Below are 26149 nucleotides of genomic sequence, written 5' to 3' on the forward strand. Positions count from 1 at the left end.
CTTTGCACATGCTACATGCTTTATTCCCCTACCTCCCAGAGATTTATAATAATGCACATCATCATATTAAAGAGTCTGAGACATCCTGCTTAAGGAACTGTTTAAAACTTTGGTTTAACCTAGTATTTATCAGACGTTTCACAACCACTCCCAACCCCCTTTTCCCTCAAGTAGAATCCCAAATAGGAGTAGGGAAATAGTCTGGGATCTCTAATATATGAAAGTTGAACTTCCTCCTAAAAGAAAAGAACAGTTTACCATTGAAAGAGGGAAGACACGGTAGCAATAACTGCACATTGCAGATTGTATATAATTTGCCAGATATAAGACTTTAATTTTTGGTAACTTATGCAAGAAACTGTAAAATACACATCTGGGACAGATGAGGGTGTGGTTGATGTGTTTGGTTATAAGCTGCTGTGGTTTAGTATTGATACAACTATTGCTCAAAGACTTGCTGCTCTAAGCAAATTTCCAAAATGCCTTGTCCTCCCCATCAGCTCACATAACTGGTTGACAAGAGCACATCTGCTACTCATTGGGAAAATAAAAGAGCAGATAGCAAGTGTCTCTGGTCTGTGGCTTACACCCCCAAGCCTTGGTTAGCTGCCCCAGTGTTTGGGGGGGATGTTGGGGGTGGGGGTTGGCTCCTACACTTAAAATTTGGAGTTGACTCATCTAGTCTTTTATTTGAGGAATTATTGGTGGGAGGTAATGCTGAGAGGAGGTAAGTGAGGGTGGATTTGGCAAGTGTTCAGTCATGATTTTATCTCAACTGCCCGACCTGAAATTTTTTTCGGTAAGTCTGCCAAGTGAGTGTTTAGCATTTCAGTTCTGTTACCAATGGGAATTATTGTAATTGGAAGAAAATACACATTTTTGTTCTCCATTTAATTATTTTGGATTGTTGACTGTGTTGACTAGAAGTAGAAGAGGATTGTGCAGGCTGATCTTTGGCATCTTAATATCATTTGACCTCACTTTTTAGGCAAAGGGATTATAAGCAGCTTTGCAGTGTGCCTTGATCTAATAAATGATACAGCCTGAAAAAGTGTTAACCAGCAATAGACCTAACATGCATAGGAAGAAGAAAGTTTAATTATATTCTTGTTTAGTTATACTCCTTGGTATCTGCAGTATCACTTACATAAGCAGTTACTTAAAAGATAATATATATATTTTCATCTTCATTTGTAAAAGAGATTCCCATGTGAAAAATAAGCACTTTATTGTAGGGCATCATGCCAAGCTAATTGGGAAATATGGATGTGAGACTCTTGCCCCGCCTTTAAATATTTTAAAAGTTACATGTACATACAGAGCAGAGAGCACACTTTGGGGGGGAACAAGGAAGGAGTAAACTACACACTTACCTTCTCTAGTCATTCTGAGGAGGCCTTTCTGGTAGGGAAGCCCGGGCTAATTATTATTAGCAAGACTTTGTTATTTAGCAGATTACTTATGCCGTTTTCCTGAAGGTAAGATTTCTTAGTGATCTAAGACAAAATTGTTACTAAGCAAGCTAGAAAGTTCCCACAGAAATCAAAAATGTTAAATGACCATTTTTTTTAACAAAACTTAATCTGAAATGTTGGATTTTAAAAGTTAAAGCAAATTTGTGGATTGTTGCCAGTTAACCTGCTGCTGCCATTTTTAGTTATCCCTAAGTCAGGCTATTGGGGGAAAAGGGGTGGGTTGAGAGGGTCTGGGGCAAGACCACAATTATGGGAGTCCCACTGTAGTTTGAAGCTATCAGGAAATGTGCTCTGGTTCAGTGCTAACTTTGAAAAGCGGTCCCCACTTGTCCAAGTAGGAGTATCTTGAGGTTTTTTATGGCAAATGACAAAGTATAGAATTCAATCTAGGAATTTTAAAACCAGCCCGGGGGTGGGGGAATGGGGCGGGTAGTGGGAAATTGGTCAGACTGCAAAGTGAATTCGACCCAGAATAGTATTCTCTATTCTAAGCTTCAAGCACTGTTCAGAAGACGTGGACTAGAATCATCTGAAATTTTACAGTCTGGATGAAGACACACTGATAAATGTAGAGTTTAGGGGAAAAGATGTTTATTTTTGCGAAGATTATTAAATATGTATTAAGCACCAACTGTGACCCCAGAAATTTGCTGGGTATTGTACATAAAAAGGTAAATAGATGATTCTTAGAAAAAAGGTATGCAATTACTGTGACCAGAATCAAAAGGTATAAGAACAGAGGGTTCAGATATCTATTGCTTACATAAGATGTCTCACATATATCAAACACCACATCTAAAACTGAGCTCTTTATTTTTCCTCTATTCTTTTTTTTTTTTTTTTTTTTTTTTTGTGCGGTACGCGGGCCTCTCACTGTTGTGGTCTGTCCCGTTGCAGAGCACAGCCTATGGACGCACAGGCTCAGCGGCCATGGCTCACAGGCCCAGCTGCTCCACGGCATGTGGGATCTTCCCGGACCGGGGCACAAACCCGTGTCCCCTGCATCGGCAGGCGGACTCTCAACCACTGAGCCACCAGGGAAGCCCTCCTCTAATTATTCTTAATTGCTGTATTCCCCACCCAAAACATTCTCCCAAAATCAATAACTTAGCACCATATTATTTCTCAACTTTGATTCCCTTCATTCTCTCAAATATGTGAAAACAATCCACTAGAAAGCCCTTTTGATTCTACCTCCATGATATATCTTAAATCTCTCCCCTACTCCAATCCCTACTACAGTATCATAGTCAAACCACCATCATACTTTGCCTATACTCCTACCACAGCCTCCTAAGTACTTGATTTCCCCACTTCCATTCTGTGCCTTTCCAATCCATCTTTTATAACAGCAAGTGTTGCTGCCCTACTTAAAGCCCTTCAGTGATTTCCCTACCATCCTTAAGAATGAGTCCAGATTTCTTAGAATGACATAACAAGACTGTGTGTACCGACCCCCAAATACCTCTGCAAATCTTCTCGTGCCACTCTTCTGCATAATTATTATAGTCATACTTTTTTTTTTCATTTTATCAAGTTTACTGAGTTTTCCCCCTTTTTTAGGGCCTAGGCATTAAACGTTACTCTTCCTGAAATGCTCTTCACTAATTCTTCATATGGCTTTTGTTTTCATTATTTAGGTTCAGACATGACCTCTCCAGAGGTGCCATTCCCTGACCATCTTATCTAAAAAAGATGTCTTTCCTATTATTCTCAGACTCTTGTTTTCTTATCTGGTTGGTTTGCTTTGTTGTTGCCTGACTCCCTCTCTAAACAGAAAGCTCAAGGCAGGACCTCTTTTACTTCAGTATTCTCAGAGCTTGGTATAGGTCATCTCAATAGAAGCCTCAATAAATGTTTATTGAATGCATAAAAGGAAGATAATTGTTTATAATGTGATTTAACTTTTCCTTCCTGTTACTCTTTAGCAGCTACATATACTTAATGCTTGAATATTAGAACTGGAAAGGATTTTTAGAGATCAACTAGTCTAATGTCCTTGTTTTTCAGAGAAGTCAACCAAAGCAAAGAGAAGTCAAGATTACCCAGCTGGTTTTTGGCAGAGAGTCTAGAATCTAGTTTCTCTGACTCTATTTTCACAATAAATCTCTCCTTGGATTGAACAACTGTGGCCCTGTCTAGGCTTGGTGGTTATATTTTTTCATAGTGGAGGGAGTTAAGAATTATTAACTCATTATTCAGGATTATCTGAAAATGAGTTCTTCCCCCCAAGTAAAATTTCTCAAAACTGAGTTACCCAAACTCTGCCTTTTTTGCTGTTATAATGATACACTCAATGATACACATCATATGTGTATAATTAATATATGATATTGTATTAGTTTCAGGTGTGCAGCATAGTGATTCAGTATTTTTATACATTATAAAGTGATCACAGCAGTAAGACCAGTTCCCATACATCACCATACAAAGTTGTTGTAATATTATTGACTCTATTCCCGATATATGCATTACATCCCTGTGACTTATTTATTTTGTAGCTGGAAGTTTGTACCTGTAAGCATTTTGGAAGTAAATCTTGCTAAAGAATGGTGCATTGTCCAAGATTCACATACCAAGGATCCCAAACATAATCTTTACTTACTGACTGGTTTGTTTTTATCAACATTGATTATTGTACTGTCTGAAATACAGCCTTGCCCTCAAGAGCACATTGAAGGGATTTTTCCCAAGCCTTAACATGCTGGTCTTTTTTAAAAAGTAAGACATCTGAGGGTAGTTACCAGTTTCTGGATGAGGCCTTTGTGACTGTTTTCCTTGATGCCAAGAGGCTTGTTTCATTTCCAGCTTCCTGTCTTTGTTTCTGGCTGTAATTGCCAAAAAGCTCACACCAGGGTGAATGGGTTGTTACTGTAATGTAATAGTCCTTGAACTTCTCCCAGCCCTACCTATCTTAGGAAGGTCTTTAACACTTTTGAAAAGATACCAGTTGTCGGGTTCTGTGGTCCAGCCAGAACATGAATCAAAAAAGTTACAAATTTTGAGAACCAGACTGAATACTTAGCTTCTCTTCTGCCCAAATTCCAGAAAATTATATTACATGTGTTGATGAGATTTTCCTGAAGAATTAAAATGGAAGGGTATACTTTACCTTATTCTTCTTTTAGCTATTTTTCTTGTTTAGTTATATAAATACAAGTGAGTGAAAATGTGATGACTTTTCAATTATTTTGAATGATGGAAAAATCATTTGCTGGATTTACATATAATCAGAGGTACCAAGAAAAGACAGAAGTTTGGAACATATCTTGAATATTTCAGATACTCTACTAAGTATATTAGATAAATTAACTCATTTCTTCATTTGATCTAGGGTCACCTAGATCAGGATGATCTTGGTGAGAATTGACTTCATTGGCCTTGTGAAGGTGGAAGCCACATTGCAGGGGGCTGAGGAATGAGTACAAGGCATGGAAATGGATATTGCATGTGTGGGCAGCTTGTTCAAGAACTTTAGTTGTGAATGCGAATATGGGGATAGAACGATAGGCAAAGTGGAGCAGAGATTTGTATGTTTGTAATTATATTTTAGAAAATGTTTAGACTTAGGAGGTAGAGAAGGTTCATCTTTGTATATAGGTTAAAAATGCACATATGACTAGATAAAGTTTAAAAATCATCAGCAGTAACATTTGAAAAGAGACCTATGAATGTACCTAATAAATAACCCTGCCTTACTGTTCTCTGAAGTACCTACCTCCTTATGTGTACAAATTATAACATACACATAATGTTCATTCATCGTGGCATCATCTCAGCCTGTTTGTTTAATGCAACGCCTAAAGCATATCATTGTTTTCTGTGCGTAGGTTTATGATCTATATTAATATATTCCACGATTTTGATGTCATTTGCCTTCAAAAGATCATCTATTTTTAAACCATTAATTGGTCTCTAAACAGGTGGCACAACAACTAAGAGATCTTTTTTAGAGTCAGAGGCTTTGGTATATATTAAGTTAGAACCCCAGATGTTATGCTTCTTTGTTCACACGTTTTATTAACAAAAGTTATTGCATCCAAAATTTAGTTATAATAAAAATTAAAATACCTACTGACAGCAAGAAAAAAAAGGCTACTGAGAAAAACATTTAAATTACCATCACCTATCTTTTGTGAAATGAAATTTTGGACAGTAAAAGTGGCAGATCTTAGAGAAAGGGGATATTCCAACGCCCCAAAACAAAACACTTGAGCACAGAGCTAGACAGCTCGGAGCTAATTTTGGAACTCAGAAGTCAAAGCAAAATTTTTCTAAAGGATATCTGAGAAAAAGCAGACTTTAAGTTTACATTCTTTTGTTTAAGCTCAATGTGTACAAAACTAAACTCATAAAATTTCCATACCAAACCATGCCATAATTGTGGAGTGGTGTCTTCCTGTCACCCATGCTATGCAAAGCCATCTTTGATGCCCTCCCTGCCCTTACCCTAACATCTTATAAATTACTAAGCTCTGTCAATATTACCTTTAAAATATCTCTTGAATCTGTCCTTTTCTAACTTCTCTGTAACTCTTCTCACTCTGATCCTTTATTATCTACCCTCCAACTAGTCTCATTCCTTCAGTCCTTCCTCTGTCACCCTTGCTAATCTACATCCATCCTATTCCTGGATGTTAATTTTCTTTTAAGACAAACCTAATCATGCATTAAGATATTCCTGGTTTGGAGGGCCCTGGCTCCCTACAGCCTACTGGATAAAATCAAAACTCAGTTCATCCTTAGGTCCTTTCTTTCTACTCTCTATATATTCCCTTGGTTTGTGTGAAGCTGGGCTGCTCTTTTTTCACTAACATAGCTCGGGCTTTCTCACCTTCTTTTTCTTTTCTCTATCAGCCTCTGTCATTCTGATCTTTCCTGTCTTTTAGGTCAAGATTCACTTCTTTCATTAAGCTTTTTCATATGTGGTGGTTTTTTTCCTTTGAATCCCTGTTACATTATACTTATTTCTCCCTTAGCACATTCTGCTCTGTGTTATAATTATGTACCTGTCTTCTATTCCCTTGGACTAAATACATCTTTCTTGTATTTCTAACACATAGGAAAGTGCATGACAAATGTTTAATTATTCTTGAGTCTTGAGGTATATTGACTAGTGAAACGTTAGATTGTGATTCCAATCTGTAATGATGGAGCCCTAGGGTCAATTAAAAGGAGATGTGGGTAGAGGGAACAAGAGGAAATTTTGCATAGATTCCAGTGCCTTGGACCTGTTTCTGTATTGGATGTAAGGAAACATTACAGTTGCACTGCTCTTCCTTCCTCTCTAGATCTGGGCATCAAGCAAACTTGCTGGATTGCCAAGGTATTATCTATATGCAGATCCCAACACATGGGATTTGGGGTACCACAGACACATCTGTTTGGTTTAGTTTGAGGTGAGTTTATTCACCCTGTGTAAGGCCTTACAATATTCAAAGGAGATATGGATTAGTGATAACAAGGTCCCTCTCTCAGAGGACTGGAGTAGATTTGGCTTGAATAGCTGTCTGCTTCCAAATGCTGGTTAGCAGAAAAACGCAATGATATTTTATATTTCTCAGGGACACGTGGGTCCATGGAGATAAAAATGTTAATTTCAGCAGCTGTGTCAATTTTACTCAGGGAGAAGGTGTCAGAACACTGTACCAGCACCAAAAATAGCTTCTTGAAGGCATTGTGTGCCTGAATTTAGAAAGGTTAAAAATAAAAATAAAAAACATTTTTTCAAATGGTGGTAAAATATGTTGTGTGTTACACAAGGACTTTTTCAGTGTGCTTATTTATTATTAGGGTAGTTTCTTGCATAACCTAAGTGATAAACATGTCTGCCGAGTTTTCATAAATTCCCAGGGATTTTTCATCTGCCTCTTTCCTCTCAAGTTATTTACTAATATGGAAAGGCTTGTTTAAGAGCATTTTGTTATCCACATGCACCTTAATCCAGTTTTGAAGAGAATTTGGTTTTGGCTGCTAGTCAATTCCAAGAGAACATATTAAGTAGGGTGGGTGACTGAGTAGCTGGTTGGCAGCTGGGTTTTAGAATAGCTTGGTTCTTAATCTGGTTTGCTTCAATTGCACATTACTCCAATTTCCTTCTTACAAACAAAAACAAGATTTTGCTAAACACTGTGAAAGTAAGGGAAAAGTTACTAAAATATGAAATAGGGTGAATTTGTGGATATGGAATCCCTTTAGACTGTTGAAACAGATGATGCCTTTCTATTATTACACAAAGATGGCAAAAATAGCACCACTGTGATACTACTACGTGTATTAGGTTTTACTGAGACTGAAATCACTTTCCCTGAAAAGTAACAAATACAATGAAAACTTAACATGACATAGTTCATTCCTAAGGTGACTCCAGTAACTAGCATGAGGTCCACTGTAGATCTGAAAACATGGGTTACCAAAAATATTGACGAAGTTTGTGCCTGCCTTGGGTTATCAGCTAACCTGACAACTGATTTCTAACTTTCATCTTTACACATTGTATAACATCCGTAATGTTTTTTGGTTTTTTTTTGGTCAGTTTCTTGAAGCATCTTATAAAGAATGTTATATAGATGCAGACTATTACAGGTATCTTAGAAAATCAAAGAGCATCTTTCAGAGAAGGTATGTATATCAAGTCTTTTGGTGCAAAGAAACCAAATCCTTAAGTAAAATAGGAATTTATGTCTCACATAACTGTAAAGTCCAGAGGTACATAGAGCTGACTTTAGTTGTGGCTGAATTCTCAGCAGGGCTATCTCTATCTTTTGACTGTTTCTCTCTGTGCTGGCCTCATTCTCTCCACCTGGTGGTAGAGTTGGCTGCTACTTCCTGGTCTATGTCATCCGTAGAGGCTTGAGATGCCAGAAAGAGAGAGCATTGTCTGAAAAACTCCCAAGGAGGACTCCGATTTGGCCCAGTCTGAGCCTTGTGCTGCTCCTTCTTTGAACAATCGCTGTGTGTGTACGTTGGAGAAAGGAGGCAGGAATGGAGAAGACAGAGTGCGGATGGAGGACTCCGGGCAAAGCTGGATCTCATCTTCACTCCTCACCAGGACTACACAGACCAAGAAGAATCACTGCGGAAGAGGGAGGGCTGGTCCCCCAAAGGAAGGAACAACAAGCAGATAAAGCCCTTCAGTGTGCTTATTCAAACCTTTTATAAATAAGCACATTCAGACCTTCAGGGAGGCTAATTTCATTTATTGTCTGAATTCTTTATATAGAAGAAATATGCATTTAGTTTTCCTGTTTAAAAATGTTTTTTCTTTTTCTTTTTTTAAAAATTTATTTATTTTATTTATTTATTTTTGGCTGTGTTGGGTCTCCGTTGCTGTGTGCAGGCCCCCTCTAGCTGTGGCGAGCAGGAGCCACTTCCCCGCTGCAGTGTGCGGGCCTCTCACTGCAGTGGCCTCTCCCGTTGCAGAGTACAGGCTGCAGGCCCACAGGCCTTAGCAGTTGTGGCTCGTGGGCTCCAGAGCGCAGGCTCAGCAGTTGTGGCGCAAGGGCCCAGCTGCTCTGCAGCATGCAGGATCCTCCTGGATCAGAGCTCCAACTCATGTCCCCCACATTGGCAGGCGGACTCCCAACCACTGCGCCACCGGGGAAGCCCTAAAAATGTTTTTTCTTTATATGTAAATTTTCTGTTTAAAAAATAACTTGCAGATTCTGAATTAGTGAAGTCTACCTTAATGAACTCAATTAGTTGTACAACTTGGTAACTGATAGTAATAATGGCTAACATTTATTGAGCACTTAATTCTAGAAAGTATTCTGAGTGTTATATGTGTAATATCTCATTTAATCTTCAAAACAACCCTAATATGGTAAGTACTATTACTACTGCTATTTTACAAGTGAGGAAATTGAGGCACTAAGAAGTTAAGTATCCTATCCAAGGCCACACACGGTAAGTGGTGCACCCAAGATTCCAACCAGGCAGCCTCTAGAACCCATGCTCTTCTTAACAGATGTGTCATATTGCTGCCAAAGTCCATGTTACACCTCTGTTGTCTACTATTTGTGTTGCTCTTTGCACATTTTTGCTTTCATTATCTTCATACCACATGCACAATAAAACCCCAGCTCTCTGCCATGGCCTGCAAAGCTATGCATGACCTGGCCCCTGCCTATCTCTGTAGCATCATCTACCACTATCCCCCCGTGCTCACTCCTGGCTATTCCTCACATGTGAACCCCCAGTTCATTCTGACCTCAGGAACTTAAATTCTGTTTGCCCTGCCTGGACTGCCCTTTCCCCAGATCACTGTCTAGCTTTCTTTCTTTATATTCAAGTCTCTGTCTGATGTTACCTCTTCCCTGATCACTCTATAACCCCTGTCCTCTTTTATTTTTCTTCAGGGTGCATATTACTCTTGAAAATATCTACTTATTTGTTCTTATTTTTGTCAATCCTCCTTTCCACTAGAATGCAAACCCCATGAGGGCAAGGATTTTGTCTGTCTTGTTCATGACATGTTCCTGGTGTCTAGAGCAATGCCAGGCACACGTAGTAGGTGCTCTGTATCTACTGAATGAATAAATTTAGTTTCTCCCAAGAGTCTACGGGGTAGTAAAGCAGAAAATACTATATCGTTTTTATAGTTGAGATGGTCTCAGAAAGATGAAATAAATGCCTTAAGAGTATTGGCTAATGAGTGGATGGGACTAAAGTAAGACTAAAATTCCTCCCTCTTCACTCTCATGTCTGGACGTTTTTTACTGTGCCCCCATGGTCTGCCTGATGTCATCTGTTTTTCTCTTCACTGCCTCCGGATTGGTTATAAAACATTTTTGAAGTTACTGTCTGTATACGTCATCACAGTAACCAAACCACAGCTAAGATGGACTATAGTTTGAGAACCCTTAAGTTAGTGACACTAACATTTGTTATTTTTTGACATGATTTTTCTACGGCTAAAACTTTGAAATATTTGTAAATCTATGTCCTTTTCTCCCTCTCCCATTTCATATGTGGTTAGAATATTTAGCTAAACCCAAATGTTTGCTTATCTTGAAAGAATTATTTTATTTCATTTATTCATTATGGATTTGTTTTATTTATTTTTTAAAACTTTTAATTTTTGGCTGCGTTGGGTCTTCATTGCTGCACATGGGCCTTCTCCAGTTGCGGCAAGCAGGGTCTACTCTTTCGTTGCAGTGCGCAGGCTTCTCATTGCCTCATTGCGGTGGCTTCTCTTATTGCGGAGCACGGGCTCTAGGCGTGAGGGCTTCAGTAGTTGTGGCTTGTGGGCTCTAGAGCGCAGGCTCAGTAGTTGTGCACACGGGCTTAGTAGCTCCGTGGCATGTGGTAATCTTCCCGGACCAGGGATCGAACCCACGTCCCCTGCATTGGCAGGCAGATTCTTAACCACTGCACCACTAGGGAAGCCTCTCAATATGGATTTGAATTCCACCCTTGTATTCACTGGTGTATGTCATTTCATTTCTCTGGGCCTCAGTTTCCTCACTTAGTAAATGAGGATAATAATAGTACCTACCTCATGAGGCTGTTCTGATGATTAAATGAGATTATGTTAAGTGCCTGGCACATATCAACGGCTCAATAAATAGCAGTTATGAGCTGTATTGCTATGTTCTATGCACTCCTTGATGTGAGAATACGACAATGAACAAGGCAGATTTGAGCCCTTCTCCCTTAGAACTTTCAGTCTTACAGGGAAGATAGTTAAACAAATCAACACAACATATGTCACGTACTCTAAGGGGGTGGGGGGGAGAGTGTCATCCTTGGAGTTATCCTTGACACCCTCCTCTCATACCCCACATCCAATCCATCAGCAAATCATGTCAGCTCTACCTGCACAAAAAAACCAGAATTAGACTACATGTCACCACCTCTACTACTGGCACTCAGGCCTTGACCAGCTCTCACCTGGATTATTCCAATAGCCTCCTACTTGGTCTCCCTGCTTCCACCCTTGTCCCCTACAGTTTATTCCCCACAGAGCACTCAGGGTTATCCTGGTAAAACCTTAAGTCAGATCAAGTCATTTGTTGTAGGCAGAATAATACCCTCCCCAAACATGTCCATTTTCTAATCCCTGGAACCTATGAATATACCACCTCATGTGACCAAGGAACTTTGCAGATGTGATTAAGGACCTTGAGATGCAGAGATTATTCTGGATTATTCAAGTGGTCCCCACCTAATCACATGACTGCTTAAAGGTAGATAACCTTTCTTGACTGTGGTCAGAGGGAAGTATGGACACAGAACTGTACATTACTGGCTTTGAAGACAGAGGAAGAGGGCTGATACAGAGGGATGACTATACTCTTATTTTCAGAAATTTTTACTATGTACCTAGTTTAAAATGAGCCAGATGGTTCAAAATGAAATAGCACAAGGAGTTTTTGCTTATGTGTATGGGCCTCTTCAGACTGCAAGTTGTGACTCATTAGTGGGTCATAGACCGACTTAGTAGGTCAAAAAAGCTTTTTAAAAATAATAACAGAGGGAGCTCCCTGATGGTCCAGCAGTTAGGACTCCGCACTCTCACTGCCAAGGGCCCGGATTCAATCCCTGGTTAGGGAGCTAAGATCCTGCAAGCTGCATGGCGCGGCCAAAAAATAATGATAATAATAACAACAACAGAAAACAGAGCATAGCATTTGGAAAGGGTAATACTGTGTCATGCCATGTCTGTTTCAATCACATGTATGTCTACATTTCACTCACTCATTGGTAACGAGGTTAAATGTATTTCTGACCATGGATCCTGGTTTCACAAGTTTGAGAAACACTGCTTCAGGAGACCTGTTTGAATTCTTGTTCTGCAAGCTGGCTGTGTCACCCTGGGTGAGTCCTTTATAGAATCCTGAAGGTTCTTATGGCTCTGTAAGATCATGACTCCTGATATAGGAGGTCCTCCCTGTTTGGTTGTGTGGCCAAATGTCTTGCTGTGACCTATAGTGAACTAAAAGGCAAAACCCAACCACTCCTTGAGGGACGGCCCCAAGGAAGCAGTTGGCAAAGCACAATCCAGGGCAGAGCAGCTGCGAGAGGCTGATTTCAGATCCCAAAGTACCTTGTGTTTCCAAGTTAGGGAGTGGGGGGAAGGATGGGGAAGTGTGAACTGCTTATCTCCATAGTGCCACCCACCTCTGCTGCCTTCGAGTCACGTCGACAAGCTGCCGACAGCTCTGTGGCAGTGCCCTTGCCCACCCAGGCCCCTTGCAGCGGCCAGTTATGGAATCAGCCGAGGAGAATAGCGAGGGCTGTTACGTCCATCAGAAGGTTCGTGGTCTCGGCATGCCTGACGGTCGTCTCTGTGGAGCTTCTCTGCCAGAAGTTGCCTGGCAGGTCAGCTGTTCCATGGGTGGAGGGGAGGGTTGACTCTGGCTAGTTATATGTATGTAGCAATGTAACCAATGCCAGCGGTGATACACACCCCTTTTGTCAGTGGCGGCACACCACTGGCACTAGCCCACCTATTAGTTTTGCTCTAACAAGTGTTCTAATTCTCTGAGAGAGGTAAGAAAGCTGGAGTCAGAACTGCGAGGAACTGGAGTCGTGGTGGCTGGGACGAGAGGAGTTGGACAATTCCTGTTCTTTGAACGTAGCTATGCTGTGACCAGTCATGTTGAAATCACAGTACATTGAACAGCATTACACTTGAGGCACTGAGGTCCCAGGCGGGGATGGGGCCGTTAACCCCTTGTACTCCTGGACTCTGCCACTTCTCTAACAGTTTATGCCTTGTACTCAATATTTTACTAACTTGAAACATCATCCTTCCCCTCGCATTCCCAGAGCACATACATCTGGTGTTTGAATGTGTAGCTTTGGATTTATAGGATTTGGGTGAGCATTTGTGTTGGTGCAAAAGGCTATGAGTAATGTCAACATTACATTTTAAAAAAAGAATACTTCCCTCGTAACGTAGATCTATACCTTGATGTAGCACAGTGTGTTCAAAGGAACTAATAAATAGGTAAAATTCGTCAGCTCCTCTATAGATCTATACCTTGATATAGCATAATGTAGATCTATACCTTGATATAGCACAGTGTGTTCAAAAGAACTAATAAATAGGTAAAATTCGTCAGCTCCTCCCCCCTCTTTTTCCTTTTTTAAGCAACAACAACAAGCCACCCTGTCATTAGGAGAGATTAAGGAATGAGGTAGGCAGCTTCTTAGCTTTTCTAGTGAGGGACATATTTGGCTCTATTCCTGCAGTTGATAAAAATTAAAAAAAAAAAGTTTTAAATTTCAGCCGTGAAAATCAATAGCTTGGTTTTACCTAACAATACCAACTTTAGCACATGAAGGAAGACTAGGAGGAAGAAGACAAATTTATTTCTATTGCCTTCTACTTCCCTAGCACTTCTGCCAAGAGGCAGTTAAAGGCAAAAGACAGATATTAGGAAGAAAAGCAGTAAATGTTCTGCTGAAGGTCATGGGTGGCCCTTGGTAGGTAAGGAAGGAAGCAGTGAAGCCTAAGACATGAGTGCTCCTAGCATCAACAGCAGCAGGAAGGAGACCTACTCTTCAGTGCATACCCCTTTGTACATGTGCAAATGTTCAAAGTATTTAAATCATAAACAACAGCAACAAAACTGAAGTCCCCTAGTAAAGCTTCATTGGTATTTGGAAATACCAAACTTTCTTTAAAATAACAAAAGTAAAGAAAACAGGGTATGTGTTTTGAGGCCCACTAAAAGGAAGTACCAAAATGTCCTTGTGATAATACCACATCCTCATGTGTAAGCACTTTCAAAGCCATGAATTCAGCACTAAAGAGAGGGTTCAGTGGAAGTGCACATTAGTTGCCTAACAGGTGATAGGAACAGAAATTAAGCTTGTATAAATTTCTCTTGGAAAATGTTCGTCTTTCCTGAGTTAGTGGTATGAATTCTTTTCTCAGTTAATTGGAACAACATAACAGTGTATTTTATTTTTAACCTTGTCCAAAAAAAAAGAGCCTGGGTTCTTAGCATAACTTTTTATTCTCTTTCCCATAGTTTCCATGTTTTTAGAAAAACTTTATTTTAACTGCCTTATTATTTAATATTTTCTTAATTTAAGAGACATACAGGATATAAGTGATTAAAATAGAGCAAATAGGTAAAATTTTAAACACTTTAGGGTCTACTTTTCTTGGAATAATAGGTCTGAAGACTTTTTTTCAATTATAAAAGTAATATATATGTTTACAAAGAAAGGAGGTACACGATAAAGGATTAAACCAAAACTAATAATCATTGCTAATATTGGATTTATTTTCTTCTCATTACATAGTATTCTACTGTATGTATATATTATAGTTTATTTAACCCGTCTATTAGTAAAAATTTAGAATATATCTTTTTTTCTCCAGAAATAACACTGCAGCAAATATGTATGTGTACATATCTCCTATCCTTTTCTTAAGATAAATTCAAAGATAAACATATTTAGCACTTTGATACATATTGCCAAACGGTCCTTCAGAAAAGTTCTGTGCTTCTCCAGTGTATGAGAACCTCTATCTACACAGTCTCACCAGTGAGAAAAATTACTTAATTTTTCCTTCTTATACATGTTTTCTTTTTGAAGGTATTTTATCTTCTTATGCACCAGAGCTTTCAGAGCTGTGTGGTACAGCCAGTCATACTTCTTTAAAGAACAGGTATTTTCTTATGTGTTGTGTGTGGCAGAGGGAAGGCTGCAGGGCTTGGATTTGACTGCCTTCCTGTGCAATAAGGAAAGCCGATCTCACACAGGTGTGCTAGTCACTTACTGAATATTAAATATTAAATTGCCCCAACTATGTGCCAGGCTCTGTGCCACATGATAGGGATATAGTGGCGAGCAAAACAGAAGTCTCTGTTCTCAGGAGGTTTACACTCTAATGGGTCGTTTTCTAGGGCATTCTTTTCCATCTTTACCATCTGAGAGGGGAGGAAAAGGTATATCTTTCTAATTTGCATGTATTTGATTTCTGAATTTCGTAATTTTTTGTCCATTTGTATTACTTCCATTTTTTAAGATGTGAGCATTCTTGTCTTTTCCTTCTTTTTCCTTTTGATTTGTCAGGGTTAGTCACGTTGATCCTTTGCCATTGTGGCAGACACCAGTGCCCCTCTGTCCTTGCTGACCAGGCCCTGACTGTGTTCAGGTGCTGGATGACCAGCACCAGTGGAGCTGGCCTTAGTGCCTGGGCTTTTAGGAGAAATAGGAAGCAGTGTGCTGAGCCTGGGCTCTGGCATGGAATCCCCGTGAGGTCTGATAAGTGCACAGATTACTCTTTGCTGTGCCTCCATTTCTTCACCTATAAAGTAAAGGGACTGGACAAAACAATGTTTTTAGTTTCCGCTTCTGTCTATGACTTGAGACCAAGATTGGGGTGGCTGCTTCTCACTGGCCAAGCCTAGGTCACAATCCCTCCTCCTCTGTGTGAGGAGGGCTGGGAATGAGAATGACAGCCGTTCTGGCTTTGACGGTGGCAGGCTGACTCTTCTGAGTAAAGTGGAGGATTCCCCGGACACCCAAGACTCTATTAGTTTGCTAGGGCTGCCATAACAAAATACCACAGGCTGGGTGGCTTAAACCACAGAAATTTATTTTCTCACAGCTCTGGAGGCTGGAAGTCCAAAATCAATGTGTTGGCAGGTATCTCCTGAGGCCTCTCTCCTTGCCTTGCAGGCAGCTGCCTTCTCTCTGTGTCCTCACTTGGCCTTTTCTCAGTGTGCCTGCATCCCTAGGATCCCTTCCTCTTCTTATAAGGATATCACTCATACTGTTAAATGAGGGCCCCACCATTATGACCTCACTTAACCTTAATACCTCCCTAAAGACCCCATCTCCAAATATAATCGCATTCTGAGGTACTGGGCACAGGGCTTCAACATATAAATTTGAGGGGAACACAGTTCAGCCTATAACAAGCAAGGAGCCCAGTTAGGATGCTATTTAGAATAATTCTGGCAAGGGATATTGAAGGCCTTGAACCAAGGCAGTGGCAATGAGGATTGGAAGCTGGGCACAAATTCAAGAGCTATTACACAAGAAAAAGTTAACAGGATCTGAGGATCAATTAAATGTGGTGGTTATGAGAGAGGACTTCCAGGAAAGCGCTGAGAGAGAGACCATAGCCAGATCAAGAAGTTACATTCTTGATTCTTAATCTTAGAAACTTTGGTGTTTTGGATCTGTGGGGTTCGTAGTTGGGCAAAGAGTAAGTCTTCTTACTATGTAATAAAGGCAGGAAGGTGGGAAGGGGGCAGAAGGAAGGAAGAAGAGCAGCAGAGGGTACAGACTGTACTGAAGTATAGACCCAACAGGACCTATGCCAGTTACAAAATGAACATTAGGTAGCGTGTATTGAGTTTCAGTTATGAAGGCTGTGCACCAGAGTCATCTGTGGGACTTATGCCCTGGACCACTTCTGGAAAATCTGATTTAATAAGGAGGGCCCACAAGTCTACATTAAAACAAACAAACACAGAACAACTCTAAAGGGGATTCTGTTATACAGCCAGGATGAAAAACTCCCAATGAATCAGGCATTGTTAGGCACTTTTATGTATATCTTATTTAGTTCTCACCATCACCCTAACATATAAGTATTGTAATCTGAGCTCATAATCTGGTGGGGAAGTACATACTTCCCCATAATCTGGTGGGGAAGTAACCATGGGGATGCAAATAAGAAAAAGATCATCTGGGGAGAGAAATACATCTATTTACTCAACATTTATCAGACACTTAGACTAGGTTAGGTTCTAGAGCTAAAAAGATGAAAAGAACATAATGTCACCACCCAGCAGCTCCAGGTCTGAAGAGAACATGAGTATAAAAATCTCAAATTATAAAGCTGAACTGAACTCTGTTCTAACGGAGTTATGTGCTGACACAAAGGAGAAGTCACATCATGTGGGAAGCACCTGAGGAGATTCCATTTAAGCCAACTTACAAATAATGAATTGGAGCCCACCGGGCACACAGAGGAAGGAGGCCCACTCAGGCAGAGGAAACATCATGTACCACGGTGGGGCTGAGAAAAAAGCACACCAAAGCCACTGAAAGAATCCCTTCGTGGATGGCTGAACCTGTCTGGAGTAGAGAGATTGGCAGCAAAGAAGGTAGGAAAGGTTGGCAGGTTGATGGGGCCTGATTTTTGAAATTAAGGAATTTGGAGTTTATCCTACAGATCTGTGGTTTTCAAATTCTATTCAGTAGAGCTGTGAGATCTCTTTGGGGTCCACTGGTGGGTCATCTGGGAATGCGGAGTGGGCCCAGGTGGGCAGGGGTCTGGGTCTCCCACCCCTAATTCAACCACACCAACTCTGCTTTTACCCATTGAATAGCGGGTACTAGTGAAAGACTTTTTCTTTTAAACAAAGGGTCCCATGATTAAGGAAAGCTTAAAAACCATAGCTTTAGGTGATGATAAACTATTGAAGAATTTTAAGCATGAGAGTGCTATGAGTTTCCAAGGTGAAAAGAGTTGCCAAGAGTGTCAAGCGCTGAAGAGATGTTAGGAAAAATAAGTACTGGAAAGTGTCCTTTGGCTTGGCAATCGGAAAGTGACCTCACTGAAAACAGCTGATGGGGGTGGGTAGGGAGTGGAGAACAGAATGCAGTGGATAGTGGAATGAACAGGAGGAGAAAAGGTGGCGACTATGCTCTTAAGAATCTTAGGAAGCAATGGAGGGAGATTTGGCAACAGCCAAAGGGGGGGTTTACTCAACTCACCTGTCTGCCTTCTTTGCTAACTGATCCCCTATCCACATGGTGACAGAGGGAGGCTTCTGAAGCTATGTTTGTATGTGGCTGTCCCCTTGATGTGGTCAGTTGGCCCTTGATGGGGTACATCATCCAAGCTGGGCTGATACTTCCCCCAAGAAATTTAGAATTTGGGTCAAGAGAGAAAACCCTTTCTTGCAGGTTGGTTGGTTAATCTCAGGAGCTGGGCCCGGACAGTCAGGTGAAGTGAGCTTCAGGTGTGCAGAAGAACAAAGCAGATGTTTGGAAAGGACAGAGGGGAGGGAGCATCCAGGCTTTACAGGGCCTGGTTCCAACTACTTCTCAAGGTCCATGGAAAGCCTGTCATCCCCATTCCTGGTGAAATCATCCTATTTTATCATGAACTCTTTATTTTTGCCTTACTCAGTTTCTCTTACAACAAAAATGATCCTTACCGATACAGAGGATATATGCTTCTATTTCTTTCTCTTTTCTTCAAAGAGAAAAGAAAGGTCAGTGGAGAGAAAGGGTGAGGATACCGAGAAAGAACCTTTCTCAGAGGAGAATAGAGGGGGTGAGGTCTGGAGCACAAGGAAAAGATACACTTTCCTCTGAGTTAGGTGGGTAAGAAGTAAGGAAGATGGGAATGTAGATGAGTATGCGGGGCAGGGCTGGGAAGAGTATTCCTACCTAATGACTCCTGTCTTCTTTGTGGAGAGGCAAAATTATCTACAGATCATGGAGGTGTGGGCCACAGCTTGGCTGGCAAAGTTTGGGAATAGCCATTGTGTCAGTGCGCCAGGGAGGTGGCAACATAAATAATAAAAAGACAGTTGAAACGCCTAAGTATGTAGTGTCCAAGTCTTGAACTACTGAATGCAGTGATACAGTCTCAGCCGTAAAAGCCTTCAACTCTTGGCTACCCAGCCCCCTGTAACATACAAGTTGGATCACATCACACTCCTCTCTTAAACTCTTCCAACGGCTCCCATTGCTTTAAGATATAAATTGTCTCCAGTATTGCTCAACAACTAGCGGGGGAGACATCATGAAGGAAATCTTTGGATTGATCCAGTGCTGGGTGTGTGAAATAGCCAGGGAATGACCTAGGGAGAGGTAGGGGGCATGATAAAAAAAAAAAAAAAAAAAAAAAGCTGTTGAAGTGGTGGAGGAAGACCAGACAGGTGGATACCAACAGCCTGAAAGAGAGAGTCCTGGGGTCGGGACTTGGGGTGTGAAGTGAATGTGTGTGAGTGAGACAGCAGGGAACATTGAAGGTTGAGCTTGTGCATGGAATGTTCTGGGTGAGACAAAGTTTAACATGGGAACATGTAAGGACTTTCTGGAGTGACATATTCTGAGCCAAAGAGATAACGTTTCTTCTCTCTGTGTGAATGACACCGCCTCCTACCAGTCTACAACCTGTAACCTGGAGTCATCCTAGGGGTTCAGTCTTCATTGCCTCCCTTACATTCATTTGGCCATCAGAACCTTTTAACTGTATTTCCTAAACATCTCTCTTTTTTTTTTTAAATATAAATTTATTTATTTATTTATTTATTTTTGGTTGCATTGGGTCTTCGTTGCTGCGTGCGGGTTTTCTCTAGTTGCGGCGAGCGGGGGCTACTCTTCGTTGCAGTGTGCGGGCTTCTCATTGTGGTGGCTTCTCTTGTTGTGGAGCACGGGCTCTAGGTGCGTGGGCTTCAGTAGTTGTGGCGCGCGGGCTCTAGAGCACAGGCTCAGTAGTTGTAGCACACGGGCTTGGTTGCTCCGGGGCATGTGGGATCTTCCCTGACCAGGGCTCGAACCCGTGTCCCCTGCATTGGCAGGCGGATTCTTAACCACTGCACTACCAGGGAAGCCCCCTAAACATCTCTTGACTGCAGTTGCCTTGATTGAAAACCTCGAAATTGCCCCCACCCCCTTGCCCCACTGTCCTTTAAAATTCAAATCAGATCTCACTCCCAGGCTTAAATTCTCCCAGTGACTTCCCACTGCTTTAAGATAAAAATTCCTTAGTGTGGCAGGCAAGGTCCTTGGTATCTGGTCACCGTTTACCTCTGTGCTTTAGTCACATAGTTCTCTGTGATTAAAGGTCCTTGGAAAGACCTTCCACACCTTCTCTTGGATCTTTTTCAAGATCCCTCATATCTGTGGAGGTATGAGAAACCTTATTTCCTTCACTGGGAGAAATGACCATCAGAGTATGAGTAGCCCCCTGTGCATGCCCCTGGCCCAGAACTAATCACATATTTCCCCCTCTGGTCTGATAGCTCTAGACGCGAGACACTGTTTATTTCACCTGTAAACCTCAGAGCCTACCACAGGGTTTGGCCAGAGTACATGCTCAATGGATATTATTGAATGAAGAAGGAATGAGTGAATGTTGAAATCTCCTTAGCTGAGGGTAGGAATTGGGGTTGGAAGACTGTGAGTGAAAGGCCAAAGTCTTGGATGAGAGTTTACTTGCTGTGTTTTATGGGACCTGGCCATCGACACCTTCTTTTAGGGAAATTGCCTTGTCTAGTAGTCAGCTGTCCTGAATCCTGCATCCTGACACCATTCCTGTACAAATGATTAAGTTGAGTCATCCTGCCCTTCTGTCGGCTTGCCAGGGACCTGTGTGACCTGTCATGAAATGATGAGCTGGGTTAATCAGATTTTCTCCTGGGATCTGGGAATTGGAAAACAGGTTAAAATGATAAGCTCCAGGAGCATAGGTTGAAAGGATACATCAAGAATTGTCAAGAAATATTTAGCAGAAGCTGCAGAGTGGCCCGGACACATTTTTATGACCCGTGCGATGTTTTACAATATTTTGAATGGGTTGCCAACGTTTGAGAATTGGAAGGTTTCACATTGAAATCTGGCTATTTGGTTTCTCTTGTAAAATTCAAAAGTCTGATATGGCAAAAACTGAAGACAAGTAGAACACAGGGCACCTGCTTTCCCCTTCACCATGGCCTTCCCCTCGCCATATGCTCACACCTGGCCAGCTTCATTCATTTACTTTATTTGCTTGGCCCCTATAGCCATCTGACAACCAACTTGTTGAAGGAACAAGTTAGCAGTGAGGGCTTATATGCAAGCCAGGTTCACAGGGGAACAGAATCCCTAAGAGAGCAAGGAGGAAACTGGTGGGAGTTGGGGAGTAGGTGAGAAAGAGAGGATACAGCTGCTAAGAGAGGGAAACCAGTGCCCAGAGATGCCTGAGTTTCTGGGCTTCTCAGTTCTAGTAACTGCTCATGGTTACCTTCATCATAATTCCCTTTTCTTGAGATAATTTGCAATGCAATGAGTCAGGCTAAGGGAGGGGGCTACTAGGAAATTGGTAGATAACAGCAATGAGGCAAGTAAGACAGTGGTTTATTTAGATGATATTAGCCTCAAAGAAGAAATTCTTACATGAAGGTGGAATATAAATTATAAGTTGCTGTCAAGAGTTAGACTGTTGTTGACTATGTATCCTGGTTCAGAAAGATCAGAGAAGGGGCACTGAACAACCTCTGCTCGAGAGGATGTATAGTCAAAAGTATTCTCAGAGAAAATCAGAAGCATTCTGGGAAGGGCTGTGGGTATGCAGGGTTCCAGAGGGTTTGGAGGAAGGAACTAGGAAGTCTGGGGAGAAGAAATTTGGAAGAGATTTAAGTTTTGATCATTTATATCATCTAAGAGTGTAAACTGGGCCTGGTAACTAACTTTCACTGTGTGTTGAAAAGAGAGGTCTGTATTTCAGCAAACAGAGAAGGCTTCCTGAAAGAGGTGGCATCTGAGCTGCGTTTTTTTTTTTTTTTTTTGCGGTACGCGGGCCTCTCACTCTTGTGGCCTCTCCCGTTGCGGAGCACAGGCTCCGGACTCGCAGGCTCAGCGGCCATGGCTCAGGGGCCTAGCCGCTCCACGGCATGTGGGATCCTCCCGGCCCGGGGCACGAACCCGAGTCCCCTGCATCGGCAGGCGGACTCTCAATCACTGCGCCACCAGGGAAGCCCTGAGCTGCGTTTTAAAGAGATGAAAAGGAAATGCTTCACAGGCAGACAGAGCCACAACTGTAAAGGCTGAATTCTAAAGGGAGAGTGGGCAGTTTGCAGTTAGAGTCTGGATCATGGGGCCTGAGTCACCTAGCAAGTTATTTTTGTATCTTGGGGCCTTGGTTTCCATTATTATAAGAATAATGATATTGTAATTCTATTCTAAGACTCCATGTTCCTACCCTATCTCACTTTTAATATTTCTCAATTTAAGACGTATCTTACAATTGACACCCCAAAATGCTTGCTTTATCACAGGGCAAAGAAAAATTGTGACAGCGTTATCACTAACTAGGTATATGTAAATTTAGCCATCCACAGAAAGATGTTCATTTGATAATTGGCTTAGTTATTTGCATTGATGGTGCCATGCAGTTGAATTTTAATCTGAATCTCAAAGTGTCATGTTAGGTGTCTTCCAAAAGGTTACATTGTGTTGAGTCATTGAAACAATAAGATATTGTATACACAGATTAGTTGTCATGCATATGGAATACAATTAAATGTAGAAATGGCCAACTCTCTAAATTTGACACAGAAGTTACAAATCTAGAAGAGGTTGTTTTGACTAACTGAAGTGTCTGAGGACACTGAATGTTTAACTGCCAATAGTTTCTAGTAGATTCTAGGGCTATGCAATTCAATTAAAAAAAGAAACCAAGTTTATAAACAAAGAAGAAACATATATAATGCTCGTATATTCTTTGAAATGTCTCAAAAGTATGCTGTTACTTTCTAAAGTTGATGAAGAGATCAAGATATAACCATACGTTATGAAAAACAGCATGCCATCATGCTATACTTAACCAGATGGTCAAAGGGGTTATTATATAAGACTTTAGGCAGTGGAAGTGCCTAACTTCTGCTATGGTACTGAAGTGGAAGTTAAACCTATGGAAGTTAAACCTAACTTCTGCTTATGGTACTGAAGAAGAAAGTGGTACAATTATGATAATAACCAACATTAACTGAATGATTACTATGTGGCACTGTTGACTTGAGTTCTTATCTATTCAGCCTCAGGACACTCTGTCAGATCAGTGGTATTATCTTCATTTTGCAGTGAGAAAGCTAGCAGGCAAATCCAGGAAGTTTACCTCCAGAGCCACTATACTGTTCTAACCCTCCCTGTGCATTTTTACAGGTATGGTTTTTAGGTTGAGTTTAGAAGTATATACTTAAATACAATGTATCCATGGTACTTTTTACTTACATGCCATGAGTCCGTGGCATCTAAGAATCAGAAGTAGGGGCTTGTGGGATTATTGTGGGGATCAGAAGATGAGTATCTTACAGTGGCTCCTAGAAAAATCGTGTATCAGAGGGCAGGTGTTGCAAGTTGAGTAAATGAGCCTGCATTTTCAGAATCCTATCATCTTAGAGCTGGCAAAGGCTACTGAGAGAAAGGCGTCAGTAAGGAGGAATGTTTTCTGTGGTTTTGAGAACGGTTCCTCCACACAAAACGCCCTGCCTCCCCCATCTGTCTAAATCCTTCTGATCTTTCCATGGCCACCCCAAATGCCAGCTCCTTCTGAAAGTAGTCTCTGGTTATATGAAAATATTTATCAATACATGGGAGATACTTTCAAATTATTACGTGATGAAGCCGGTAAGTGAAAGACGGATTTTATCATTAAAGTTACCCTCGCTCCTCTCCTGGCCTCGGTTTCTCTAAACTGAAAGGAAGTGGTGGCTTAGACCATCTCTTCCTTTTATAATCTCTACTCTTTTACCCTTTTCAGATTTCTGCCAAAGCTGCCTTGAAAAGCAACTCTCCTTCCTCAGACCTGCAGGCGGCGGCTCCTCCTTGTTGGCAGCTCAGCAGGGCGGGGCTGGAGAAGCAGGAGAAGAGGCGGGGGCTCCGGGGGAAGCGCGGCGCGCAGCCACGTGACTTCCTTCCCGAGGAGCCTCAGCTGCCGGCCTCCCAGCAACCGGTTCGTCCCGCCTAACGACGCCCGCGCATCCTGGTTGGCCCTTGGGACGCATTTGGCAAGGAGGCTCCCACGGTCGCGCCGCTCACTGGCTTCCGCTACCGTCGCTCAGGCGCGTTGCCCGAGCGCCCGCAGGCAGTGCTACCGGAAGCCCCTCCCAGTGGCCGTCGTGTTCGTGGCTGGCTGGCTGGGGCTGTCACTCCGAGTCGTTTCCCTGAGGTCGGTCCTCTGCTGGGGGCGGGAGGAAGAGGGGCAGGACTGGGGCCTGACGAGCCGTCGCTGCCGCCGCTGTCTTCGCGGCTGCTATGACCAGCGGGCGAGGCGCCCTCCGCAGCTCTCCGCAGCGCTAGTCGCGGCCGTGCGCCAGCCGTAGCCGTCTGGGTCCCCAGCGCAGCCGCTCCCGCGGCTCCCTCGGCTCTTCCAGCGCCGCTTGCGAGACGAGGCGGAGGCAGGATGAAGATGACGGTGGATTTCGAGGAGTGTCTGAAGGACTCGCCCCGCTTCAGGTAGCCGACGCGGCCGCCTGGCGCCGGGCCGGCGTCACCCGGAGGTGCCTCCTCCGGCGGTGGGGGCGTGAAAGGCAGACCGCGGAACGCGCGGGAGGCCCCGTAGTCCGCGCCCTCCGACGGGGCAGGCTGCGGATGCCGTCGCTCCCGACACGGAGAGGGCACGACAGCCCCGACTAGCCCTTCGTGAGGGGCGAGGCTGAGCCAGAGGAGGATGTTGCCTCCTTATCCCCCTTCCTTGCTCTCTGCCCGGGGCGGAGCGCCCGAGAGGCGGGGCGCACCAGCTCCGGGGAGCTGGGATGCAGTCGCGTCCCCGAAGACTCGTGCCCTTTGCGGTGCGCGCTCTCGTCCCCTTCCTTTTGCCGCTTGTCCTTTCCCCTTCCTTCCGCTGCTTCTTCGTTTCCACCCCCACCCCAGCCCCTCTTTGAGGGAGCTTGCAGGGCACCCTCCTGCAGTTCACTTAGTTCCTTTTACCCCGAGGGTGAAGGAGTGGGGGGCGAACTGGGATGTCGATTTATGCTGCTGGCGTGTCCCCTGCCAGGGGGGGTCTCCTCGGAAGGCGCTGGCGGTTGATTTTGCACGGGAGTCGGGGGTGGGAGTCCTTTGACCAACAGCATTCTGTTCACCTTGGTCCGAGACTATAGGCTTTTCTTTACACCTAAGCTCTTTGGAGGGGCACCGCTGTCGAGAGGTACCGGGCTGAGGGGTGAGGACTAGGAGAAACAGTGCATTTCTGTTTTGAGAACGGAAGTAGGAGGGCCCTGAAGATGGCATTTCTGTTCCTCTTCCAGCAGCGTCGGCCCGGGAGGGCCCCCATCACCGTCAGATGCTCCCAGTGGATCTGTCACATAAACTGACGTGGTGGCGCTCCGATTCACATGGGCTGGCCACCTTGCCTTGAGAGAGGCGGCAGTCCTGAGGGTGTCCAGAGCACAGACTCTTTCGGTTTCGGGCATTGTAGGAAACTCTTGAATTGTTTTGGAGAATGGAGTTTTGCTAGGTTGTGTTTTGCAGTGCATTTATAGGGCTGTCCTTAGGCCTTAAAAATAAGGCCTTTAGAACTTCCGTTAGATAGTGACATGTCTTGAAAGCGTCCCCTGAGCATTGGTGTGTGTGTGCCCGCTGATCTCTGGGCCAAGCCTGGGTTGTAAATTCCTGCATCCTCTGCCTGGGAACTAACTGTCCTCATCGTTATCACTGTTAATTTCATTTGCCATTTTCTTTTCAGTGAAAAGCAAAGAAAACTATTGTAAAACTAAGGAACTCCTACTTCTAAGAGAATGTCCTTTGATTTTTTTTTGTTTGTTTTTTGGTGTTAATTTTATTTGGAGCTTTGGGCTATTGCTTGTAAAAACGTACACCTGATTTGATTGTTGTTGTTGGTATTAGTTTTTAAAACTTACATTGTGCGTGATTTGATGGACTCAGAGGAGATACAAATGGATTGTTTAGGACAGCTTTGCAAGTTAGATTCCAGGACTGTGTGGCAAAGGAAGTAATTTTTAAAGTGTACCTTAAAA

At 42.7% G+C, this 26149-nt stretch overlaps 1 protein-coding gene and 1 long non-coding RNA gene across 4 annotated transcripts in view; one reads left to right on the forward strand and one right to left on the reverse strand.

Moving 5' to 3' along the window:
• Positions 1 to 1901: 1901 nt before the first annotated feature.
• Positions 1902 to 26149, forward strand: part of ACAP2 (ArfGAP with coiled-coil, ankyrin repeat and PH domains 2) — a 178568-nt gene continuing 154320 nt past the window's right edge. The window contains exons 1-2 of one of the 3 annotated variants that reach the window (XM_089910652.1): positions 1902 to 12797; positions 23935 to 24629. In XM_089910652.1, the coding sequence (XP_089766778.1) occupies positions 24577 to 24629 (53 nt within the window). In that variant the 5' untranslated portion in view covers positions 1902 to 12797; positions 23935 to 24576. Of the gene's footprint in view, positions 12798 to 23819; positions 24630 to 26149 lie in introns of those variants that run through there. The other 2 variants (XM_089910658.1, XM_089910653.1) reach the window with 2 other exon arrangements.
• Positions 11939 to 24466, reverse strand: LOC149749349 (uncharacterized). The gene is made up of 2 exons (XR_016393008.1): positions 23406 to 24466; positions 11939 to 20838 (listed from the first exon to the last, which is right to left on the reverse strand). It is a non-coding gene; the product is annotated as an uncharacterized LOC149749349 (long non-coding RNA).

This window comes from Delphinapterus leucas, chromosome 4 (assembly GCF_059928025.1).
Source record: "Delphinapterus leucas isolate spDelLeu-1000000601 "Yukka" chromosome 4, BTC_Dleu_Yukka2, whole genome shotgun sequence".
Lineage (NCBI taxonomy): Eukaryota > Metazoa > Chordata > Mammalia > Artiodactyla > Monodontidae > Delphinapterus > Delphinapterus leucas.